At 35.6% G+C, this 24,101-nt stretch overlaps 1 protein-coding gene across 1 annotated transcript; it reads right to left on the reverse strand.

Moving 5' to 3' along the window:
• Positions 1 to 16,401: 16,401 nt before the first annotated feature.
• Positions 16,402 to 19,914, reverse strand: LOC107841045 (myb family transcription factor EFM). Its single transcript, XM_016685056.2, has 4 exons — positions 19,456 to 19,914; positions 18,110 to 18,685; positions 17,430 to 17,506; positions 16,402 to 17,131 (listed from the first exon to the last, which is right to left on the reverse strand). Exons 1-4 carry the CDS (start codon positions 19,655 to 19,657, stop codon positions 16,664 to 16,666), a joined length of 1,323 nt encoding a protein of 440 aa, XP_016540542.1. The 5' UTR covers positions 19,658 to 19,914; the 3' UTR covers positions 16,402 to 16,663.
• Positions 19,915 to 24,101: the final 4,187 nt, after the last annotated feature.

Here is a 24,101-nt window from a genome sequence, read left to right on the forward strand (position 1 = left end):
ATATTCACATTAAATTTTTACATGTCCTCATGATCTTGGGTGTATTTATACTCCTAAGCACCAAAACTTATCCATGTTTTAGCTAAGTTTAGAGAACAAAATGCCTAGTTTCTTATTTTTTACTCTACTTCTATGTAATTGAGCTAACCGATGTGATTAACATGATTTCAGGTATTAATGAGGTAGATGAAGACATAATGGGACTATGGAATGCGGATGGCATATGACACAAGAAAGAGTAGCAGTCTGGACCAAATATGGCGTCAAGAAACTATGTCCAAGACTAGTTTGTCATTTATAATTAGTTCAGGGACTTAGAAGACAATTATGAGTGAAAAGATTATTAAAAGACTTAATGCTGAATTTTTATTCATTATTGAATTATTCTGTATTAGTTTTTGAAAGGAGAGTGGCGACTTAGCTTGGAGAGAGAGAGAAAACGTTTCTTCTCTCTTATTTTCACTATTCGCACACCAAGATCGTCTTCTAGTTTTTGATATAATGAATATTTCTATTGTGATTTCTGTTTTATTCATGAGTAGCTAAGTTTATGAATTAGGGTTATGGAAGCCTTGTAGCATACTATCTATTACTTTGGATTTTGAATTCATTATGCATTGATTTGTTTACATCATACTCTCTTCGCTTATCTTGAATTCTCGTGGTTGCAAACATAAAGGATATGCCTTAAAACGCAACTTGTTCAAAAGAAAGGTTGATGTTCGAAAAAGAGAATAGTGACAAGAAAATAGGATTACCAACCCCTATTTCATATCTTAATGCCTTAGCAGGATTAACTACTTGGAGATTTCGTATTGTTTTTGGTAAACGCTTTTGATTCGAGAGAACTAAAGTGAATTAGTCCTTGATGGTTGAGAAACACTAGGATTATGTTATTAAATACAATACGTTTCTCTGTAAGCACGATGCATGTATGAATTCGTAAAGTTCATAGTTAGAAAGTATTGAAAACTACAAGGTGGACATAACTCTAGCTTGTTATTTCTCTGAATTTGAATACTACTACACGTTTTTCATCTTGTTAAACTGAAACCATTAATTTGTGAAACGAATCAAATCCCCCTACTTATTTTATGGAAATGAACAATTAAAAGTCAACTAATCTGCATACAACTTAATTAGCACCATATTCCCTGTGGGATTCGACCCCAACCTAGTTGGGTTATATATTTGACAACGACCGCTTACTCTCTCATAAGAGAGGTGTAATTTGGGTGTATCACCTCACATGTTAGCTCACTCCCCCTATTAAAAAAAAAACTAATTTCAGCATAATAAGTCAATTTTCAGCGTGTTAGATTTAATTTCTAGCATATCAGAATAAAATTTCAGCATGATAATATAAATTTCCTACACTACTTTCAGCATATTAACATAAGGTTCCTGCACATTAGCATATTTTCAGCATGATAGTTAAATTTTTGCATTATTAAAATCGTGTTAGTGCATTTTAGCACATTAATATGAAATTACTGTGCACTAGCACAATTGCCAGCATGTTAAAACGTAGGTTTTTGAGCATTTTCAACATGTTAGACACTAGGTGAAGTACATCATTGTGTTCCTTATTAGGTTAATTCATTTTTAATATTTTTATTAATTTTTCATATTCTCATTATTTTATAACACTTGATTCGTGAGCACAGTTTGTTGACATATTTACCACATTTTAGACACCCTCTTTTAACAACTTGACAACACATTGCTACATCCACGAATCACATTTACATTTTGTCACACTAACACTTATTGAACACTTAGATATCATGCCTATAGGATAACGAACATCAAAATAAATGATTATTTGTCTTTACATGTTTATCAAATTAATCAATTTTTTAATAATCAAGAGACTAACGTGAGACAGTACTTGCTACGTGATGTCCAATGTGTAACGCACTTCGATTCCTAGGCAACATACCTTTATTTTTGTCTAGACCTTAAAACCAATATAGCAAAGTCCAATGCCTCTTGGACAATAGGCGGAACGATAGAAATTGTCACACCCTTTTTACGACCAGAAAATTTTGATTTTAAGTTCGAAAGGGTTTTGTTTATCAAAGTGACGAAAAATAAAAATTTGTTTCGAAAAAGGATTATTTACATGTTTTATTCAGAGTTGCCACTTGCCATAATCCGGTGTGCCAAGTCACCTTTGAAAAATCCTTTTCGAAATGGTTTGACTCTAAAAACTGATCCGCGAACAGAGATTCCAGCTAAAAAATTCTGTTGACCGAGGGAAAGGTGTTAGGCACCCCTTGATCCCGTGGTTCAACCACGATCGCTTGGTGGGCGTATCAGCTAATTTGACATTACAAATGTACAAACCACATAAACACACAAAACATACAAACAAACAAACAAATCCAAAATTATAGTGTTCAGTCCAATTATTACAATCCAAAAATAGAAAAATGCGAAAAATATAAATCCTATTCTAAGCTAGTCCTATACTAAGCTTCAATGCTTCACCCGATGCCTCGAGCCTTCATCTCGATCATCTTCTGCCAACATAGTACATCGGGATATTTCTCGGTGAATAAATACAAATACCTCGGGGCATTCCCCGGCTAAATGAATTTAGTCGATCCAAGTTCGGTAAATAAAACCTTTCAACACATAATCCAAACATTCCACAATCCACAAGTTCTAAATTTTCCTATCTAATCCTATTGTTTGTTTACCCAGCTCGACCAATCATGACACTATTACAATCAACGACATCAATGAATCAAAACGACAATATTCATTTTTATCAACTTTCAATTCCCGCCCCACTTTTATTCTCAAATTATCGATTTTAATTCTCAAACGAGATATCATTTCATCGTACAACACATAAACAATGAATCAACACCAAGTAATTATTCACCATCAACAAAGATCAAACAACACGCAAACGTTCAATCCATAACACCGAATATCATAAAGAGTGAAATAAAAAGAGAGGGAGAAGAGAATCGGACCTTAATTATCGATTTCAATATAGTGTTATTCAATTAAACGAGATAGAGTCCGGCCGGGAACCTCGAATTGAACTTCAACCGCGACCCACCAACTCGAATCCAAACCGAATGAAACTCTACCAACGACAGTGAATACCCGGGATCAATATCCAGACGGATTTCAAACCCAAAAATAAAGACCTCGATATGAAAAATCAAGATCCGAACCCAAAACAACAACTGATGAAGCTCAAAATATGGTTTCAATCTTGAATCACCAACAAAGATGAACCCAAAACTTCAAAAATCTGATAGAAAACTAAACAACCGCACATTTGAACTCCGGTGAGCTAACGGTGCCCAAAACAGATGGACGTAGGTCGGATTCTGGAGAGTTTGAATATTTTCTAAATGGGGTCTCTCGAAAACATTTAAAAATGGACTGTTCTGGCGATATTCTCGTTTCCCTATCGGACTCGTCCAGAAATCAACAGAGAACGACAAGATTCTAGCAAAATAGTCTTCTTTTTGTTGTTAATGTATTATGTGAGAATAAAAATGTGAGTGGATAGGGAGGTGGAAGCTTTTGATTGGGTAGGTTGTTAGGATAAGATAAATTAGTTAGAGGTATTGTTTTTGTTTATTTTTGTATTTTTGTGGGGAATAATTAAATGGGTGAGGGTACACGGTAGGGTAAAGTAAAAATGGGTAAAAATGATATCGGGGAGGGACGAAATTAGGTGTCTACATCATGCCCCCTTTGAATGTAAACATGAAGTGTTTTCAGACAAAGAAGTAGACAGCGAGACCAAATTTTGACCCGACCATTATTCAAAGAAAGAAACAGAAGGAAGAAGGACAACCGGGTCTTGACTTAAGACATCCTACCTACCCAAGTTATGAGAGAATAAAGTCACGGGTATTTCAAAGGATTGGAAAGAGAAGGACTATACCGGGTTGGAGAGTTGAGTGAGGCTCCATCGAGGTTCCGGTCCACAGCTATGTCATTACATTAAAATAAAAATTACAAGTTAAAGCATAAATGAAATTACAAAAATCCTAACTATACAGCTTCTTTTGGAATCTTGACTTGAGTTTCATCACCCTATTCTTCAGGCGGGCTCCTGACTTGCTATTTCTTTAACTTGTTGTTTGCCTTTCAATTTCTTCACCCTGTTCTCAAGGCGGGTTCCTGACTTGCTATTTCATCAACTTGTTGCCATGCTTTCGACTTCTGCACCCTGTTCGGCAGGCGGGCTCCTGACTTGCTATTTTTATCAACGTTGCTATGCCTTTAATTTCTTCACTCTGTTCTGCAGGCGGGCTCCTGACTTGCTATTTCATCAACTTGTTGCTCTGCTTTCAATTTCTTCACCCTGTTCTGCAGGCGGGCTCCTAACTTGCTATTTTTTAATCTGTTTAACTTTCAATTTCTTCACCTTGTTGCTTGGTTTTCCATTTATTCGCCCTATGCTTTGGGCATGCTCCTGAATCACATCAAAACTGAAAAGAAAATTATCCCAAATAAAGAAATGCAATTTCTATGAGTTAATTGGAATGACTCAACTAAAAGGTACGTCTTATAGGAATAAAAGAGAATGACTCGACTAAAAGGTACGTCTTCGAGGAATCAAGGGAAATGACTAGACTAAAAGGTATGTCTTCTAGGGGTCAAAGGGGATGACTCGACTAAAAGGTACGTCTTATAGGAATCAAAGGGAATGACTCGACTAAAAGGTACGTCTTATAGGAATCAATAGGAATGACTCGACTAAAAGGTACGTCTTCTAGGGGTCAAAGGGAATGACTCGACTAAAAGGTACGTCTTATAGGAATCAAAGGGAATGACTCAACTAAAAGGTACATCTTATAGGAATCAATAGGAATGACTCGACTAAAAGGTACGTCTTCTAGGAATCCTGGGGGATGACTCAACTAAAAGGTACGTCTTATAGGAATCAATAGGAATGACTCAACTAAAAGGAACGCCTTCTAGGGGTCAAAGGGGATGACTCGACTAAAAGGTACGTCTTCTAGAAATCAAGGGGATGACTCGACTAAAAGGTACGTCTTCTAGAAATCAAGGGAAATGACTCGACTAAAAGGTACGTCTTCTAGGGGTCAAAGGGGATGACTCGACTAAAAGGTACGTCTTATAGGAATCCAGGGGGATGACTCGACTAAAAGATACGTCTTATAGGAATCAAAGGGGATAAATCGACTAAAAGGTACGTCCTATAGGAATTAAAGAGGATGACTAGACTAAAAGGTACACCTTTTAGGAATCAAGACTTAAGTTAGGAAGTGCATTACCTAAGAAGAAAAATTCAAATTACCCAATCAAGGAAGTGTGTTTCCTTATCAATGTTGTTTGAATTATCAAAACAAGGAAGTGCGTCTCCTAGAGATCTTGAATTATGAGTTTTACCATGGTTTTGATTACCAAACCTGCGCAGCAACCTTGCCTCTTGCATTTGTTGAGGTGAGAAATTACGGCCTTTGATGTTTAGGCTTTGAAATCCTTGATCTGAATGCAACATGTATTCCTATTACATACAAAGAAAACTTGTGAGTTTAAAAACATGGTGGCTAGTTTGTGGCTTTGGCTTTTGAGGCAATTTCTCCTGCCCCCGTCACATTTAGCTTTGCTTCCAATCATTAGCATATGTCATTGACTTGCTGTATCATTGACCCAAACTCAACTTATTAAGAGTGACTCTGAAACAAAGATAGTATTTTTGCTTTGTCGTATTTCTCAAATAAACCCTTTGAGCCTTGGTATTCCATGAATTCCCCGACTTCTCTGTTGACAAAATTTTCTGCATGCCCTTTTTGGGCTCACAATCATGTCTCTTTCATGTGCTAGCTTTTGTCTTGTTTTGTGCAATTAAAGAAGCTGGTAGCCAGTTTTGAAATCTTTTCTCACTTGTTTTGACATGGACTTGACTCAAAGACAAGAAAAAAAAAAAAGAATGACAATTTTTGTTTTGATAACTGACTTAAGAAAGATAAAATTAAAATAAAGAGAAGAAAGAAAAGATAATAAATGTCCCCTTTTAAAACAAAGAAAAGAAAAATTCATCTAAAAATGACAGTCAACACTAATTATTATGCCATGCATTTTGGATTAAGCAGCTTGATCTTTTCATCCAACCTTTCTACCCATTGTTGTTGAGTTAATGGCCCTGAAACTGAGTTACTTTCTTAGGACAATTGCATTTAAGACCCCATTCGGCTAGTGGCACCTTGAAGGGTTTTCTCCAACAAGCTTCTTTTATTTTCTCTCAACTCACTATCGCCTTATGGTGCCCGTGAGGGTTTTCACCAATAAAACTCTCTCATTTTTATTTCTCTCAACTTACCATCGCCTTATGGTGCCCGTATGGGTTTTCACCAATAAGACTCTCTTATTTTTATTTATCTCTTGATTTTCTATGCTGAGGAAGACAAATAGTTCCCAAATGCATCATCATATCCCTTGCATACTCAGCCTTAACATCCTCAAAGATTGATTTGAAGGTCTTTCTTTGGTTATAACTTGGATTTTGGATAAGGTTATAAAGAAAGGATGGCATGGGGCCTAAACGACACTTGAAGTGAGGTAGGACTTACAACTTTTGGAATTGACTCAAACAATGAGGATTAACTCATGCCCCAGTTTCTTTGGACTGGGTGACTCTAAATTGTTTATTTGGTTGGACCAAGCCCTGAGTAGGGCAGCCTACGTATCTCACCCCCGAGAGAGGAGAATCAGGTCATGTGTAGTTCTGGCAGCTTGTTCTTTCACTTAATTCTATTCTTTTTTCTTTTTTTTTTCTTTTGGAGATTTTTCGACTCTATTTTTCTTCACACTCTTTTTTTTGACATATTTTTTCTCTCTTTTCTTTTTTTTGAACTTTTCTGACTATTGTTTTGCTCGACATTTTTCTTTCGAGCTTTGCTACTATATTGATTCCAAAAGAGGTGTATGAAAGAAAATAAGACTAAAGCTCAAATGGGGTAAACAAAGGATGACACGATGTTTGAATGGCAGAATGAATGCCTTCATCATATCAATTCTTGAAAATGCTAGTACATATCATGCAATGCGAAAGTGCACGATCAACATCACTTATGAAATATTTTACAACACTAACTTGCCCCGAGCATGTGTTCCACCTCTTTTTCTACACTTGCCCAGCATACAACTCCACTTTGTTGTACATTCCTCATGCTGAAGGACTCATGACTTTGTGGAGCTAATTTTCTTCCTGTTCCTCTTGATAGGATCACGTAGACACTGTTTGACCTAATTAAGACATGTCTTTCAATTGATGACCAAGTTATTCTCACGATTTTCAAAATAATAGCCTTAATTTTCAAAGAAGATTTCAACTTGATCACCAAATGCCCCAGCACTCTATCTATTTCCTCAGATGCTCTCTTTTTCTAACTTTAACCCTCTGATTCAATGTTCATTATTAAATTGGATGTTAAGATCTAGCTGTAAATTTCACTAGCATATCATATCACTAGAGTCAACATAAAATGTACTATGTAAAAAAAACACATATTTAAAACCCAAAGAAAAAGGGGACACTCCATTTAATAAAAATAAAAGATAGAGGGGTTTGAACATAAACGACAAAGGGACAAAACAAGATAGATCCCAAACTACAACCCTAAAATAATTTGAAAAAAAAAAACTACCAGACCTCTTCCTAATAGGGAGATAGGTGAATTCTCAATTGCTCCGCCTGACAACTTAGCCACTGATTTGCATATCAGCATGACTAGAGCTTCCCTCAGTATCAATGTTCTGCACCATAATTGATCCATCATGAATCATCTTTTCAATTTCTCTTTTCAAATCTCGACAATCTTCAATACTATGACCCTGAGCCTCAGAATGATACGCACATCGTGTGTTAGGATCAAAATTTCTTGAACGCCGATTAAGAGTGTGCCCAAGGAGAGGAGTGATCATTCCTTCCTGTACCAATCTCTGAAATAAACAGGCATATGACTCTCTAATTGGTGTGAAGCTATCTCTCGACTTCTGTCTCATTTCATTGTTTGGCTTGGATAGAAAATCTGGCTTAGAAAGGTTTTGGTATGTTTGTGGAGTTAGAGGATGACTCTGGGGCGTTGAGGTATGCCATTGTGGGTAAGATGAGGGTTGAACATGTGGTTGTGCATTATACACTGGATATGGATGTGGAGGAACAGAGTACAATGGATTTTGGGAGTGATTATGTGGAGCCTGGGCATAAACTTGAGCTTGAGCCTGAGATCGATGACGACGTGGTCTTCTTGACCTTTCTTGCTGTCCAACTGTAATTGCAGATGCATCTTCCTCATTCTTTTCCTCCCCAACACTTCCTTAACCCTTTTGAATTACTTGAGTAGTCACTTTCAATGTTGCAAAACTCACAATGCAACCAGTCTTAATTCCCTCTTCTATCATCTCCCCCATTTTAAGGACCTCAATGAACGGCTTGCCTAATGCAGGTAACAAGTGTTGATAATATGTTTCGTCCTGCGCTTGAATAAACACCTCCACTATTTTGCTTTCTTTCATTGGCGGTTTTACTCTAGCAGCTTGTTCACGCCATCTGATCGCATACTCCCTGAAACTCTCAGTATTCTACTTTGTTATATTAGTTAGAGATTTTTAATCAGGGATCAACTCCACATTGTATTGAAATTGTTGCACAAATTTGTTAGCTAGGTCATCCCAACTAATCCATTTGTCAATGTCTTGGTCAATAAACCATTCTGAAGCTAGACCTGAAAGACTCTTACTGAAATATGCCATAAGAATTCTTCCTTCCCTCCAGCGCCCCTTAGCTGGTTGCAATAGCGTCTCAAATGTGCTACAGAATCGCCATGTCTATCATACTTCTAAAACTTCGGCATTTTAAAACCAAGAGGAAGATGTACACCAGGAAACATGCACCGATCTTTATATGAGACACTTTTGTACCCCCCAAGTCCTTGCAAGTTTTTCATAGTCAGTTCCAAACTTCTCAATTTTCTGGCTATTTCCTCTTGTTCTTTTGTCATAACAGGCTTCTCAGTGTTAGGAGGAAATTCAGGCGGTTGAGGGCAATCGTAAGGACCAGTCGACTTAAATGTAGGCTCGAGAGCATAATGCTGATCACTAAAAATATTCAATGCAGGCTCTCTTGTAGAGTAGGGAGGCACAACTTGTGGATGAACATCAAAAGTAGGAGGTGGGGGTGGCGCCGCAAAAGCATGTACAGCAGCTGGAGCAGAGCATGTGGTAGTCTTGGATTGGAGAGTAAGGAAATGAACATTGGAAGTGGTTGGATATTGTTGCCCTAGCGTCGATCCTGATGCATGTTGTGGCATATCAACAAAAATGGGAAATTATGCATGTGACACGAGAGGCAAGCTAGAAAGATATTTCAGATTATCAGTGGGAACTGGAGGAGGCGGCAACCCATGAGCCCAAGCTTGATGCATTTCTATTATTTGCCACCTTAATTTCCAAATCTCTTCATTATCTCCTACATTCTCATTCCCCGAACTCCCTATCTGATTAGTGACAACCAACTCGGTATCCTTGTTGGCCATAACTTTCTCTGTGACTTGGAGCAATATGGAGGACCAGCCAAAATGCCACAAACCACCCAACTTATACTAACTGGACAAGAGATAGCAAATGCGTTAGAGTTCAACGATTTTTCAAAATCTCTTTTTATTTTTTTTTATTTTTATTTTTTTGAAAAAAAAATCACCGAACCCTAGAAGGGCGCCTACGTATCTCACCCCCAAAAGGAGAGAATCAGGTGTGCGTAGTTCGTGAAGTCTTGCAAAAATGACCAATTAAACTCTTTTTTCATTCTTTTGCTTGAAACTTTAAGAAGCAAAGAAAATAAAAATTTGTCAAAAGAATTGACGAAAATCTTTTTGCATTTTTTACTTTTAAAATACCTATACAAAACGAAACCTATGAATACTAAAGAAAAATCTTTTGGGGTTTTCAATTTTGAATTTCATATGAAAATGAAACTTGAAACTATTAAAGGAAAATATTTTTGTAGTTTTCTCTTGAAGATGTATATGAAACACCTACTCTAAATAAAGAGTAAAGAAAAATCTTTTTTGAATTTTTGGAATAAGATCAACCAAAAATAAAACCTACGACTATTAGGGATTTTTTTTTCTATTTTTATTTTCAAGACATGCATGAAACACCTACTCTAGATGAAAAGTGAAGAAATTTTATTTTATTTTTTCTTTTTGAATTTTTTAAATAAGATCCCCGAACCAACAATAGGCTGCCTACGTATCTCACTCCCGAAAGAGGAGAATCAGGGGTGCGTAGTTCGTCCAGATTGGACAGTTAACGATTAACTAATAAATTGACCCTAACTTAAGAGACACAACCAAAAACAAATGAATAAAAACTTTTTGGATTTTCAACTAGACACTTCAACTAAGACTGACATCACCAATTATGAAGAAAATTTTTTTTGGTATTTTTGCTTTTAACAAATAAGTAGAAAAGGCAAACAAAACCCTCTTTTTTTTTCAAATCAGTCCGTCAAATGACCACGTTACCCTTAAAGATGCAACAGTTAGCACGTAGAGATGCTTTAGAGGTGAGTCTTCTACAAAGGGCCATGTGGGTCCCGCTAGGTCTCAGTGATGCACATAAGCATGACCTAAAGGCTGACCTACATTGTGGTTCACTAACAAGGCTGTTCGGGGGAGCGTATGGTCGATAGTACCTGCTTTGCTTTCCACCTACTCCATAACACCGACGGCTCCCCCCCTAAAATAAGGGGGACTCAACTAGAGGTCGTGTACAACACGTGTACTACGGACTTGTTGCAGAAAGAAGGCCTGGGGGTAGACACATGATGATAGATATAAAAGCGGTAACACATAGGATAAATACTATAAACAAAGAGCACGAAAAATGCACAAAAGTGAAAACAATAACACAAACAAAATCACAAACAAGCTTATACACTCGTAATGCCAAACAAAGCCGATATGAATCCAAAAATAGCTCGACTTCTGAAAACTTATCATTGTCCCCAGCAGAGTCGCCAGAGCTGTCACACCCCTTTTTTCCACCAGAAAATTTTGATTTTAAGTTCGAAAGGGCCGTCATCTCGATCATCTTCTGCCAACATAGTACATCGGGATATTTCCCGGTGAATAAATACAAATACCTCAGGGCATTCCCCGGCTAAATGAATATAGTCTATCCAAATGCGGCAAACAAAACCTTTCGACACATAATCCAAACATTCCACAATCCACAAGTTCTAAATTTTCCTATCTGATCCTATTGTTTGCTTACCCAGCTTGACCAATCATGACACTATTACAATCAACGACATCAATGAATCAAAACGACAATATTCATTTTTATCAACTTTCAATTCCTGCCCCACTTTTGTTCTCAAATTATCGATTTTAATTCTCAAACGAGATATCATTCCATCGTACAACACATAAACAATGAATCAACACCAAGTAATTATTCACCATCAACAAAGATCAAACAACACGCAAACGTTCAATCCATAACACCGAATATCATAAAAAGTGAAATAAAAAGAGAGGGAGAAGAGAATCAGACCTCAATTATCGATTTCAATATAGTGTTATTCAATTAAATGAGATAGAGTCCGGCCGGGAACCTCGAATTAAACTTCAACCATGACCCACCAACTCGAATCCAAATCGAATGGAACTCTACCAACGATAGTGAATACCCAAGATCAACATCCAGACGGATTTCAAACCCAAAAATAAAGACCTCGATATGAAAAACCAAGATCCGAACCCAAAATGACGACTGATGAAGCTCAAAATATGGTTTGGATCTTGAATCACCAACATAGACGAACCCAAAACTCCAAAAATCTGATAAAAAACTAAGCACCCGCACACTCGAACTCCGGTGAGCTAACGGTGCCCAAAATAGATAGACGTAGGTCGAATTTCGGAGAGTTTGAATATTTTCTAAATGGGGTCTCTCGAAAACATTTAAAAATGGACTGTTCTGGCATTATTCTCATTTTCCTATCGGACTCATCCAGAAATCAACAGAGAACGACAAGATTCTGGCAAAATAGTCGCCGGAACAGCGACCAAACCCACCGAAACCCACTTCCAAGTAACTCGAAATCAGCACAGTTTTTTTTGTTTCAGATCTCGACTTCGAATCTCTCTCTCGCGCGTGCGCACGCAAATCTCTCAGCGTGTGTGATTTCAGAGTGTTGTCTGTGGGTGTATGGTGGTGAATCGAAGAGAAGAAGGCGATTGAGTATGTGTTCCCTCAAAATGGAAGATGGTGAATATGTTGTGTTTTTGATGATTCAAAAAAAATGGGAAAATAGAGGTGGTTCGTCCATGGCCGTGTATTGTTGAGAAGATCCTGGAAAAAAATAAAAAAAATAAAATAAAAAATGGTTCCCTTTCTAGTGAATCCACCCAAAAGTGAGGTGTGAGTAAATATTTTTTTTGTTGCTATCTGTGAGTGTGCTTTTATAAAAAAAAAGAGCCAAAAAAAACATTTTCTCTGTTGATGATGGTGTATCTGAGAGCCCCCTTGAAATTATTGTTGTCCTGTATATATCCAAAATATCCAGAAGAAGATGGTGACAAAATGGGTCCTTTCCTGTTAGGTGTCCCGTGGGTCCCTCTTCTTTTTGTTGTTAATGTATTATGTGAGGATAAAAATGTGAGTGGATAGGGAGGTGGAAGCTTTTGATTGGGTAGGTTGTTAGGATAAGATAAATTAGTTAGAGGTATTGTTTTTGTTTATTTTTGTATTTTTGTGGGGAACAATTAAATGGGTGAGGGTACACGGTAGGGTAAAGTAAAAATGGATAAAAAAGATATAAGGGAGGGACGAAATTAGGTGTCTACAGGAATTACTAAAGATGCTAGTTTTATCATTCTCTTAGAACGCCTTTAGAGTTAACAACCAGCCTAGGTGGGGTGGAACGGGTAGTCATTCGGAAGTGATGATCTCCAACAGACATTAAAGGTAAGACATATGACTTGTCTAAGAGTTTGGCTAGTGGATCGGATGATGATTAAACAAGTTGGGGTTTTGATCCGAATGAGACCAAAATATTTCTTTGTTTGATTTGACGAATTCTTTTCATTCTTTTATTTACCTTACATGCTTATTTATTTGGGGTAGTTAGTTTGTTACGTAAGCATTCCTCTTTTGTTACAAATTATGTCATTTCTTTCTCCTCGCTTATCTTATTATATGTTTTTATCACTTAGATAATTAACAATTAGAAATAATAAAATAATATGTTTTGTTCATTAATTATTTTATCACTTAGTTATTCATTAAATCAATAATAAAACAAGAAACCTTATTTGATTACATAGAATCCCCGCGTAAAATATGAATTCGACTAGGAACCACCTTTGTGGACCTCGAAAGGTGTCTAACACCTTTCTTTTGAGGTAATTTGAACTCTTATCCAAATTTCTGGTGAACTAAGACAAAACAACAAAATAGGTTCGTAGTTGGCCTAGACCGGTGCCCTAACGCACCTTAATTCGTTAGGTGGCGACTCTTCACACTCTTCCTTAAACAATCTCCAAAAAGAGTGTCCACATCCAATCCCACTTTCCGAGAGGAAAATGGAGTGTGACAATAAGTTGATCTTCGAAGTGCTCAGCTTATGTGGTGTAAGGGGAGATGACACATTTGTTGAACGACCATCGCTCTTTGCACCAGAGTATTTGGAACCATAGTACTCAAGTAGATCTATAGTTCTCTTAAGCGATTCTGCCACATTGCTTCCTCCTTCTGGAGCACTTGCATTAGACTTCTTTCCTTTTGGGGTTGAAGATTCAAAAATTGGAGTTGGTTCGGACGACACTGGATGTGTTTGTTGTCCTAGCACGCCTGCCTTGCTCTTTGTGACAGCTCCTAGGCTTCCGAAAGTAACACCAAGGATGCTTTCCACTTCATTAGAGAACTTTGAGTCAGCAGTCTCGAAAGCAGTTGATTGAGAGTTGACCTTCTTGGAAGTCATTTCAATGTTGTTGAACTTTGCAGTTAGAAAAGTTGAGATGAGAGGTAGAGATTGTACCACTGGACGTGCCAGAATTCGTTTGACAATAAAATTCTCCAAGACGAAAATAATAATTGAGACAAGAAAACATTGCAACAATCAATTATTGATTTTAATGTGCGAGTACAATCTCTATGAATCCTTTGATTCGCGTTTTCAAATATAAATTCAAAGGCTTTAAGCTTGATCTTGAATTTGAACTTGATTTGAATGATTTGAGGGACTTGATCTTGACTTGTGCTTGAATTCAAGGGCTTTTGAGCTTGTTCTTGAATATTGCGGTCTTGATCTTGAATCTTGATGAACTTGATTTGAATGCTTGAGCTTTTTAGAGAAATTGCGGTGTTTGATCCACGAGCTTTCTCTTGCTACTTGTTAGAGTTCTGGGGGTCCTTTTTTGAATTATGAGACCCTTATTTATAGTTGTGGAAAGGGGAAGAGTTATGATGAAGATGGACTTCCTTTGACCAATCAGATTTGAGTGACGTGACGCCTTTTATGGGTCTGCTGCATCGTTTTGACATTTGGCATGATCCTATTGGATCCTTACCTTGACTTGGCATGCCACGTCATTTGACACATGACGTTTATTTGGGCCTCTACAATATGGCAATATCTTAGGTTTAGTAAAGTGGGCTCATCATTTGTAGCCCAAGTTATTGGACTAGCCCAATAAAGATTGAACTTTATTCAAATCCATACATATTTGGACTTAAATAATTAATCTAATTATATTAATCCGCAATATTTATTTGGGATTAATCTATTTTGAATTTAATATAATCTGAATTTGTACGAATTTCAATTTAATAAAATTCCGTTGCCCACATATATATTATACAGATCAATATATTGTATTAACAAGTCATATTAATATTCCTGTGGGTTGAATATGCTTTCATATGTGTATGAATAATGTTTTTTGTATCATCAAGACAAACAATTAATTAATTTTAGCCAGGTTATATTGATGTTATCAAGGATACGTATCTTGGCAATGACACTTTTTAATTTCTTGAATGAACGAAATTTTGATATCACATAATTGTTAAATAAGAATTATTTTTCAGTTACCTACATTTACTTAGAAAAATTAGATAACCTTAATAATTAGATGGAAAATTAACAATCTTTTTTGAACCTCAATCTGAGTTCCCTAAGAAGAAAATCGTGCAAACTTAGCTAAAATGAATAATATTATCACGTGTTAAGAGTAATTTTAAACGATTTTAGCCCAACAAGTGATATTAGAAAATTTGTTTTCAATCTGCCAATTATTAATAGTATTTCTCATGTTGATCCATGTGATATAAGGTGTAGAGCTTCATCACAAATTAATGAAACTATTGCATGTTAAATCATTTACTTATGCATGTTATGTTAAATTTATATTAGCAGTTCATATTTGAGGCTAATAGTAATTCTAAAAGAGAGTTACCAATAACATAAAAAGGGAGTAAAACAATTACTAGTCCAATGGAAAAACTACATGGAGTAGAAAATATTAAGTCATAATTATTAGGTATAATTAATATTTAAAATAATTATCAGGCCTAGCTAATGTTTAGATTAAATACTAATGTATATTATTTCTTTGTATTTGTGTATTTGCATAGTTTGAGGTTTATATACAAATCCCTAAAGGTTTGTATTTGTATACAAATGAATTTCACGGCTCATACAAATCTCTAAACTGAAATTCAATTTGTATATACAATCTCTAATTTTTCATATTTAGCTATACTAATCTTATAATTAGACAAACATTAGCTATGGTGTCTCATCTATTGACTAAATGTTAGCTATTTTTGAACTAGGCTAAAAAGATTAAAGTAAAAAAGAAAGTGATTGATTCAACTATATATAACGACTTAATGCAAAAATATCTGAAGTTTAATCATGTGTGCCAAAAGTAATATGACTCATCTTCAATCACATTTTTGAACTTCAATCATAAAGGATTTCAAACATGCACCTTTAAAGTTATTTTCGAAGTGGATTAACATATTTGACTAATTTTTCAACATATTTGATTTATATTTATATTGAGGATGCTATTATTTTGTTCACTCTTTTAAGAATTTAAATCCATCAAACTATTCACATTCAAATGATATGATATTTGTTCTTTTTCCAATCACTAGTTTTGTATCACTAATATATTTCAAAGTCAAATTAACATCTTATTTGAACTCCAAATTTAAATTAAACATCATTGTCGCATGAAATAAAAGAGAAAAAGCTTATCAAAGTATCATATATATGAGTGGCAGTGATAGAAAAATTTATTCTTTTATTAAAAAGTAATAAGGTCAATTTCTGCAAAAGGACAAAATTGTCAAAAATACCCACAAAACGCCAAGAGAACAAAATAAAATCTGATTTTTCTAAACTTTATCCAATTTAGGATATTGAAGCATACAATGGAATCTCAAACAAAACAAACACTACCCTGTTTTATTATTCCCTTTTTACCCTTCCTTTTAGTAGTAGTGCTATAAAAAAAAAGCAATTTTTTCATTTTTTTGTTTTTTGCCTTGAACAAGAATAACCTCCTAATTATTTATCTAAGCTAATCTTAATAAATTAACACTAATTAAACTAAATTAAATCCACATAAAATTGCTAGAATTTGTGTACCACAACCTTCCTTTCTCCACCATTTTCACTACTACAACTCTCCGATTTTCCATCTTCGATACTCTCTGATGATCGATCACCGTGTTGACCGGTCCCTCGAGCATCGGATTCAGGTGAGCTATGAGAATGTGATTTTGAAGGTGGCTTGTACATGTGACTACCATGATGGTACATTTGTTGGTGGTGTTGGAGGTGGTGGAGCGATTGTAACGGTTGTGGTGTACCGTAGAACTCTTGTGTGACCGCTTGTGGGGCCGCAATGTAATGTGGTGATGGTGCATGGCTAGTTGAATGTGGTCCATAAAATGTCGCTGCAGGTGTTGCACCACCATGTGTGGCTGCGGCGGCCGCGTACTCTGGTGGGACCCATATGCCACCTAAAACCACTAGGTGTGGTGGTGCTGTTGTTGCTTGTGGACTTGGACTTGGTCTTCGTGTGTGAAGTCTGTACTTCTGTATAATTAAACCAAAGTATATTGGCTTAAATATGTCATATTTTTATAATTATAAGAGTAGTATATCAATAACTAAGTTGCTCGGACTCTTCAAATGTGTTGTTGCACAAGTGTCGGATTCTCCAAAAATACACTATATTTGAAAGATCTGACATGCACCCAATGACATTTTTGAAGAGTCCGATCAATAATCATTAAGTGTAACATAAAAAATTAATTTTTTGGAGGGTTAGTTTTCTTGGGAGTTGTTGAGGGTGGGGGGTGGGGGTGCGGTTGCAATTGGTTAACATGTATACCTGCAAATGGCTTTTAACTTCATCATTGGTCAATCCATCAACCTTCATTAATTCTCTAATTTGCTTTGGTGTGGCCACTGAAATAATTACATATCAAAAGATTTAGATTGCTTGCTTGCTTGCAAAGTAAGAAAAGAAAACCAAATGATGACATTATAATTCTTTTTGACTATCAATAATGAGTTTAAAAGTTTGATAGACTAATAAAGAGAACTTGTAAGACTAGACTATAACAAGTTAAATATCTAAATACTATATAGATTTACCAAAAAGAGAAAGAGTTCTTTTTTTATATATTGATTAAATTCACTTACAACGTAATTGTAGTAACTTTATATAGTAATAAGTTATGATTTTGAAAATCTAGAATAAATAATACTCACAAGAGTAGATTATAACAAGTTAAATGATACTCTATTCTTTATATTATCCGTATATATAATATATAAAGGACAGTTTGATGCACGATACATGTCAAGTTTACATAGGGTTAGAGAAGGGCCACACCCTCCAATTCGCCCTGGCAAAAGCAGGGTGATTCACGACTTGAACCGGTGACTTATAGGAAAAGCGAAAACAACTTTATCATCTCTCCAGAGCTCTTCTTCATACTATGTATAACTTAAATTAAAAAAACAAACGAAAAAAAAAAAAGAGAATGGTTTAGACAAAAATGTTACCTTGAGAACCACCTAGCATTTGAAGAGCATTAACAAAACGCCTATGCAAATCAGGTGACCAACATCTTCTTGCCTTTCTATGTGGCTGTTGTTGTTGAGTACTTGTACTTGTGCTGTTGGTACCACCTCCAATGCTTTGAGAATCTTGTTGAATATTCACTCCTTCCAAATTCTTGTTATGATTTTCCACTATTGTTGACTCATTTTGTTTGTTAGATGAAGCAAGTGCTAGTGTTGTTGGACTTGGACATGAAGAATTGTTGTCCAAGGCTAATTTTGGGCTAATAGAAAAGCCTATATGATGATCATTTTCTTTGTTAGAAGTATTGTTAGATGTTTGTACTTGCTTTGTTTCTTGATGATCACTTGGTGGACTCCATAATTGAGCAGAAGTCATCCAATTTGCCTTGTTATCAACAATAGTAGATGTGTTATTTGCAACTATTTTTTCTGCTCCTAATTCAACACTTGCATTATTGTTATTCTTAAGTGGAATGAATTCCTCAAGAATTGGTCTGTGTCCAATATGATTATTTTCCCTATGGGATTGAAGTTGTTGCCTTGAAGCCTCCATAGCTGTTAATTCCAAAAAAGAAGAAGAAACGACCAATATCAGACTTGCAACAACAACAACAACAACAGTTTGGGGAGGATAATATGTACGTAGACCTAGTTCCTACCTTTGTTGGGTAGAGAGAGTGTTTCCGATAAACCCTCTACTCAGAAAAGTCTTATCAGAACAGGTTTGAAAAGGCAATAGGTAGTAATGAATTAAGACTTTAATAAAATTTAACCAATTAATAAGGTTTAAGCTAGCATATGTGCTATTAAACGAAGGATTTAAGTTATATATATCCTAACAATGACTACAAATTTTTACATCTATCAGTGCAGTTTAACATGTAATTAATAGCATGTCACATACCAATTATATTAGGTTATCAATAAGTACTGTTTATCGTAGAGACTTACCTGTAATCACCTTATAAGTAACTACATCGTATAGTTTTTTTTTACACTCTCAAAATGATATAATCAAGCATTAACCCACTAGGTATTTTTGAGTCCTACTATTCTTGATTTGATACATCTCATTCATAAACTTGTGCACAAAGAAAGCCATTTCAACCTTATAATAAGCTAAAAAGAGAAGAGTTTAACTTCTTAGAAGATAACAAGAAGTGAACGTTCATTTATAAGAGATAGGGTTGGTTACCAAAAAAGGCTGGTAATTGTTATAATAGGTTGAAAGCGTCAATCATATAAAAATTATTTACACTGTGAGTATATGTACCGAAAGATCCGTATATTACTAATTAAAAAGAATGAAGAGATTAATTACGTACCATTGGTTAAAAGTTGCATGCAAAGGGGAAGTTCACGTTTGAAAGCATCAATCTTAACCCTTTCTTCTTCAAGTCTAGCTAAGAATTCTTCAAGATTTTGTGTTTGATCAATTTTCTCCCCAAATGATTTCAAAAGCATAGAGTAGCTTTGATGTGGTTTGCATTCAAGGCTTAGTTCTGAATTTGATGATGTCATATTCATGATTGCCAACAATATTAACAACCAAAATTCAAGATTCAAAAACTCGAAAAACTTGGATAATTCAGAGTCTAGCTTTAAAAATCGGTGCAAGTACAAGTGTCAATTTGCGTATTTCGCGTATATATTTCTCAAACTACAAATGGATTTGAAGAAAGAAAGTTGGTATGTTTGAAGCACAAGTGATGTGGGATATAGAGAGAGGAAAAAAGGGAAGAGTTGTTTGTTTATGAACACAAGGTGGATTGGATTCAAATATTTGTGAAGAGGATGGTGGTCTTTTTAGAGGGTTGAGTTCGAGGGAGAATAAAGTAAGATTCTAGGGAGGGGAAAAAAAAGTGTAAAGTAAAAGCAAAGAGAAGGATAAAGAAAACAAAAGAAAATAAAAGAAGGGATGGTAACTTCTTGCAAAGAGTAATTAAAGGCAAAAAAGCTATTTGTTGGTAGTCATGAAAGTGTGAAAGTGTTTATTGTCATGAGGTATCTATGGTTAGGATTTTTCATGAACAAATTTTTATATTATTGGTGTATTTTAATATGTTATAGAAGTTTAGTTATCATTTTTATCATGTTGTCAATATATACTACTACTCATCACAAAAATTTACCTATAATTGTTTTATATGTAACCTAATTGTATAGATATTTTTTATACCGTTAATGATTATAAAATTTAAACCCAATATCAGGGTCGGTTTTTTGATGGATATAGGCTTGTGAAGAAGCAAGCTTATCCCATCCCGACGGACAATTGCTAGGTTTTTAATTTTCAGCTGATCTTCTAAACCTCCTCCTATCTTCGGCTCAAGGCGTAAAGGCAAAAACTCATGATCCACCAACATTTTGGAAGCCGAGCCTCATCCAACCACGTAGTATGGGTGCAACTTAGGTTAACTAACACACCAAAAGATGCAATTTACTCACTGACTGTATTTGAGTTCTGAACTCCTCATGGAAGGAAGCATTATTGTTTGTGAGGTCTTGATCGTGTACATGAACCCCATTTTCATTCTATTGTGAGAATTCAATGTGTACAAATAGTATTAACACGCTTTTTGATCATAATGAATCATTTCGCATCAACTTTTTTGTCAAAAATTATTATGTTCACGATCTTTCATTCATCAAATTACATTCTCTAACCACTCATAGAATTAATTTCTTGATAAATAAAGTAGTTAACTTATCATAAACTATAAATTTATACAATGTAAGAAATTACTTATATTTGCTTTATAGTTAAATGGTTGAAATGGGAAAGAAGGAATCAATTTAGGGTCATGTGGTTAGAGAAAAGAAAGAGTCTGATTTTGGAACCTTTGGTACTTTAAGACAGTCTTTATATATGAATTCTAATCACTCAAATAAAAGATTATTCTCTTCTTCTTCTCATGGAGTTTACCTTTTACTTTTAGCTTCTTTTAATCTTTAACCTACATTTTTTCTCTATCTTTAACTAATAATATGCTACAAAAGATTCATCTAGTAAGTTGTGTTATTCAAGATTCTGATTTTAGTTCTCCTTTTGGGCTTAATGGGTATCTTACAGACAGTATGCCACTAACAAAAACATTTTCAAGAAACAAATTCAACTATAGTAATTAATTTATTTTTCAACGTGTGCAGAGTTGATATAGTGGTACTTGGACTTGTACTTTTGGACAAAATTATTCAAATGTACCAATTCATTAAATTAATGTGAAACTTGATTCCAATTCTATGGTTGATTTAATTAACGGTAAAGTTTTTCTTCAAAAGCATATACATGAGAAAATTGCACTTTTAATCCCTTAAATATTGATGGATTTATATTTAGTCCCATGTGATATATATTAGGCTGAGATATTTGGTTTAACTTCTATGAATTTGAGATGTGCACATTTGATCCTTTTCTTGTGGATCTTTACAAATTTACTAGACTATTAACCATTATATCATAATTTTTTTTACAGGTAACTAACTTATATCATATAATTACTCATCTTTTATGTTAAGGGTGTGTCAATTGCTCTTTTTTTTTAGGTTAAGGGTGCGTTTTGTATGAAGGAAAATATATTTTAATTTTCTCATGCTTGATTGTCTTAAAGTTTAAATGTTTCAAAATAGATCCCCCCCTGCAAATTTGGGGAATTTTTCCCTTCATAAAATAAGGAAACATTTTTCAATCTCTGCTTCAACCTAACTCGCCTCTTGAACCCGACTCCGATCCCGATCCCAAACTCAACTTTCAACCTCAAACCCCAGCCGAGTTTCGACTCATGGCCCTATCTCTATTTCGACTCCGGACATGGTTTAGGTTTGGCCCTAGATCGAAATTGAGACACGAGTCTCATGTCAAGGTCGAGAGTCAAGTCCTAGACTAAGGTCGAATCTTGGGTCTCGAGTCTCAATTAAAGTTGAGATCCAAATCTCGAGCATTATTATCAAGGCAGAGGTCAGGGACAGGGTCAAGAGTTGGGCCCTGGAGTGAGGTCAAATCCTAAGCCTTCGATTGGGCTGAGAGTTGAGTCTTGCTTAATCAGGTTCTCGATTGGGGTTGAGTGTCGGGTTCAAAGGTTGGGGTCAGGTGTTAGAACCTGAGTCAAGGTCGAGACGGGCGTCGAGTCTTTGAGTTTGGATTGAGTCTTGTACTAGGTTCAAGATTCGGGTCTCAAATTGGGGTGGGATCGAGAGTTAATTATCGAGCCATGGTCAGGAGCTAATTTTTGAATCGGGATCGGGGTTAATATCGAGTCTCTAGTTAGGGTGGTAATCAAATATCGGGGTTGAATTGAATCTCAAATCAGAGTATAGAGTCATGTTAAGAATCAAGGTCTTGGGTCTGGGTTGGGTAACAGGTTGGGGTTGCGAGTGGGGTTTGGGGTCTGGAGTCAAGATCTGATACGAAGTCGATCGGGAGTAAGGTTCAAGTTGAGGTCGGGTCTTGGGTCTTGAATCTCAATTCAAGGTTGGCGTCAAGAATCAGCTCTCGTATTGGGGTCGGGAGTTGGGCATTGGGGTCGAGAGTTGACTCTTTAGTTGGGGTCGAGAGTCAGATCTTGGGTTAATGTCGGGTGTCAAATCTTAGTTTGAGATACAAAGTAATGTCCAGTATCAGATGGGTAGTCGGTATCTAGGGTCGGGGTTAGGGTCGTTGTCTAATTATTTGTCCATATTATACCTAAATGCTCTTGGGATAATATTTTCTTATTACTGACCAAACACCAGGAAATAAGTAGGAAAATTACTTATTTTTCTAGAAATATCATAAAATATTTCCTTCGTAACAAACACACCCTAAGTTTGTACTTCTTCTTATTTGAGGGCAAAATAAGGGTGTCAAACAGGCTGGGATAACCCAGCCCACTTACAAAAATCGGCCCGGTCAGCCCACGAGCTGTAGGGTTCCGGGTCCTGGGCCGGTTTAAATTTTTGTGGGCCCTGTTAACCCGGCCAGGACTAAAACCGGTCTAGGCCCACTGGTTAATCGGCCCGGCCCAGCCCTATTTCCATTTTGTTTTTTTTTTTAGAATTTTGGAGATTGGACCAAACTAGCTGTTTTTTGGTCCAAACGGCTAGTTTGGCCCTTTTAATTAAAAAAGAAAAAAAATTACATTTAAAATTATTTTTTAACCCCCAAAAAATTCCTATAAATACCCTACAATTTCAAATCATTTTCCACACAATTTTTCATTCTCTCAAATCTCAATTCTCAATTCTCAAATATTCTACATATTTTCTAAAATGCTCACTTTAATTTTTTAATTTTATAATTACAAAGTACGAGTGGAAGTTTCTAAAGTCGCAACCCTCGAATACTTTCAAAATTTGGTATTGTCGTTCCATCTCTTACGTTTATTTTTATTTAGTGTATTAATTGTTGAATACTTAATTTTATTATATTTATTTATTTTAAATTTTTTTAGTTTAATTTATATTATGGATAAATTAAGAAACCTCGCTACTAAAGGTGTTAAAATTTTTTGTCCCGGAAGTGGTTGGTAGTGGTAGTAAAAAATGAATTACTAGCGGTAGAGGTAGTTCAAGTAGTAGATATACCCGTGTGCCTCCGGCACTGCTTAGTCAACCTTTTGAGGAAGAAATAGGTGTACCTTTAGGTGTAGGTGCCCATGATATGGATTATGTAGAAGATCGGAAAAATTATGGTATAGAAGAAGAAAATGAAGTAGATGGGGTTAATTTAGACAAAGATGATAAAAATATTGGTGAGACACCCACAATAGGAAATGCTAAGGTTATATCCGAATCGATTTATCTCCCCCCCTCCCCCCGTCCTCCCCGTGTCCCAAGAGCTCGTAAACCAACTAGTATTGCATGACAATTTTTTGAATTATATCAAATATTGAGGTGCAATGCAATATTTGTCAACAAATATATAAGCATAAAAGAGAAGGCAAGCAAGGGGGTGTAAGTACATTAATGAGACATATAAGTGATAATCACGAAA

This window comes from Capsicum annuum, chromosome 9 (assembly GCF_002878395.1).
Source record: "Capsicum annuum cultivar UCD-10X-F1 chromosome 9, UCD10Xv1.1, whole genome shotgun sequence".
NCBI lineage: Eukaryota > Viridiplantae > Streptophyta > Magnoliopsida > Solanales > Solanaceae > Capsicum > Capsicum annuum.

Coding starts and splice junctions, on each gene's coding strand:
- LOC107841045 (XM_016685056.2), bottom strand. CDS start 19,657: ATGAATATGACATCATCAAATTCAGAACTAAGCCTTGAATGCAAACCA. Junction 18,686..19,455: donor CATGCAACTTTTAACCAATG/GTACGTAATTAA, acceptor TGGAATTAACAG/CTATGGAGGCTTCAAGGCAA. Junction 17,507..18,109: donor AATGCTAGGTGGTTCTCAAG/GTAACATTTTTG, acceptor TAATTATTTCAG/TGGCCACACCAAAGCAAATT.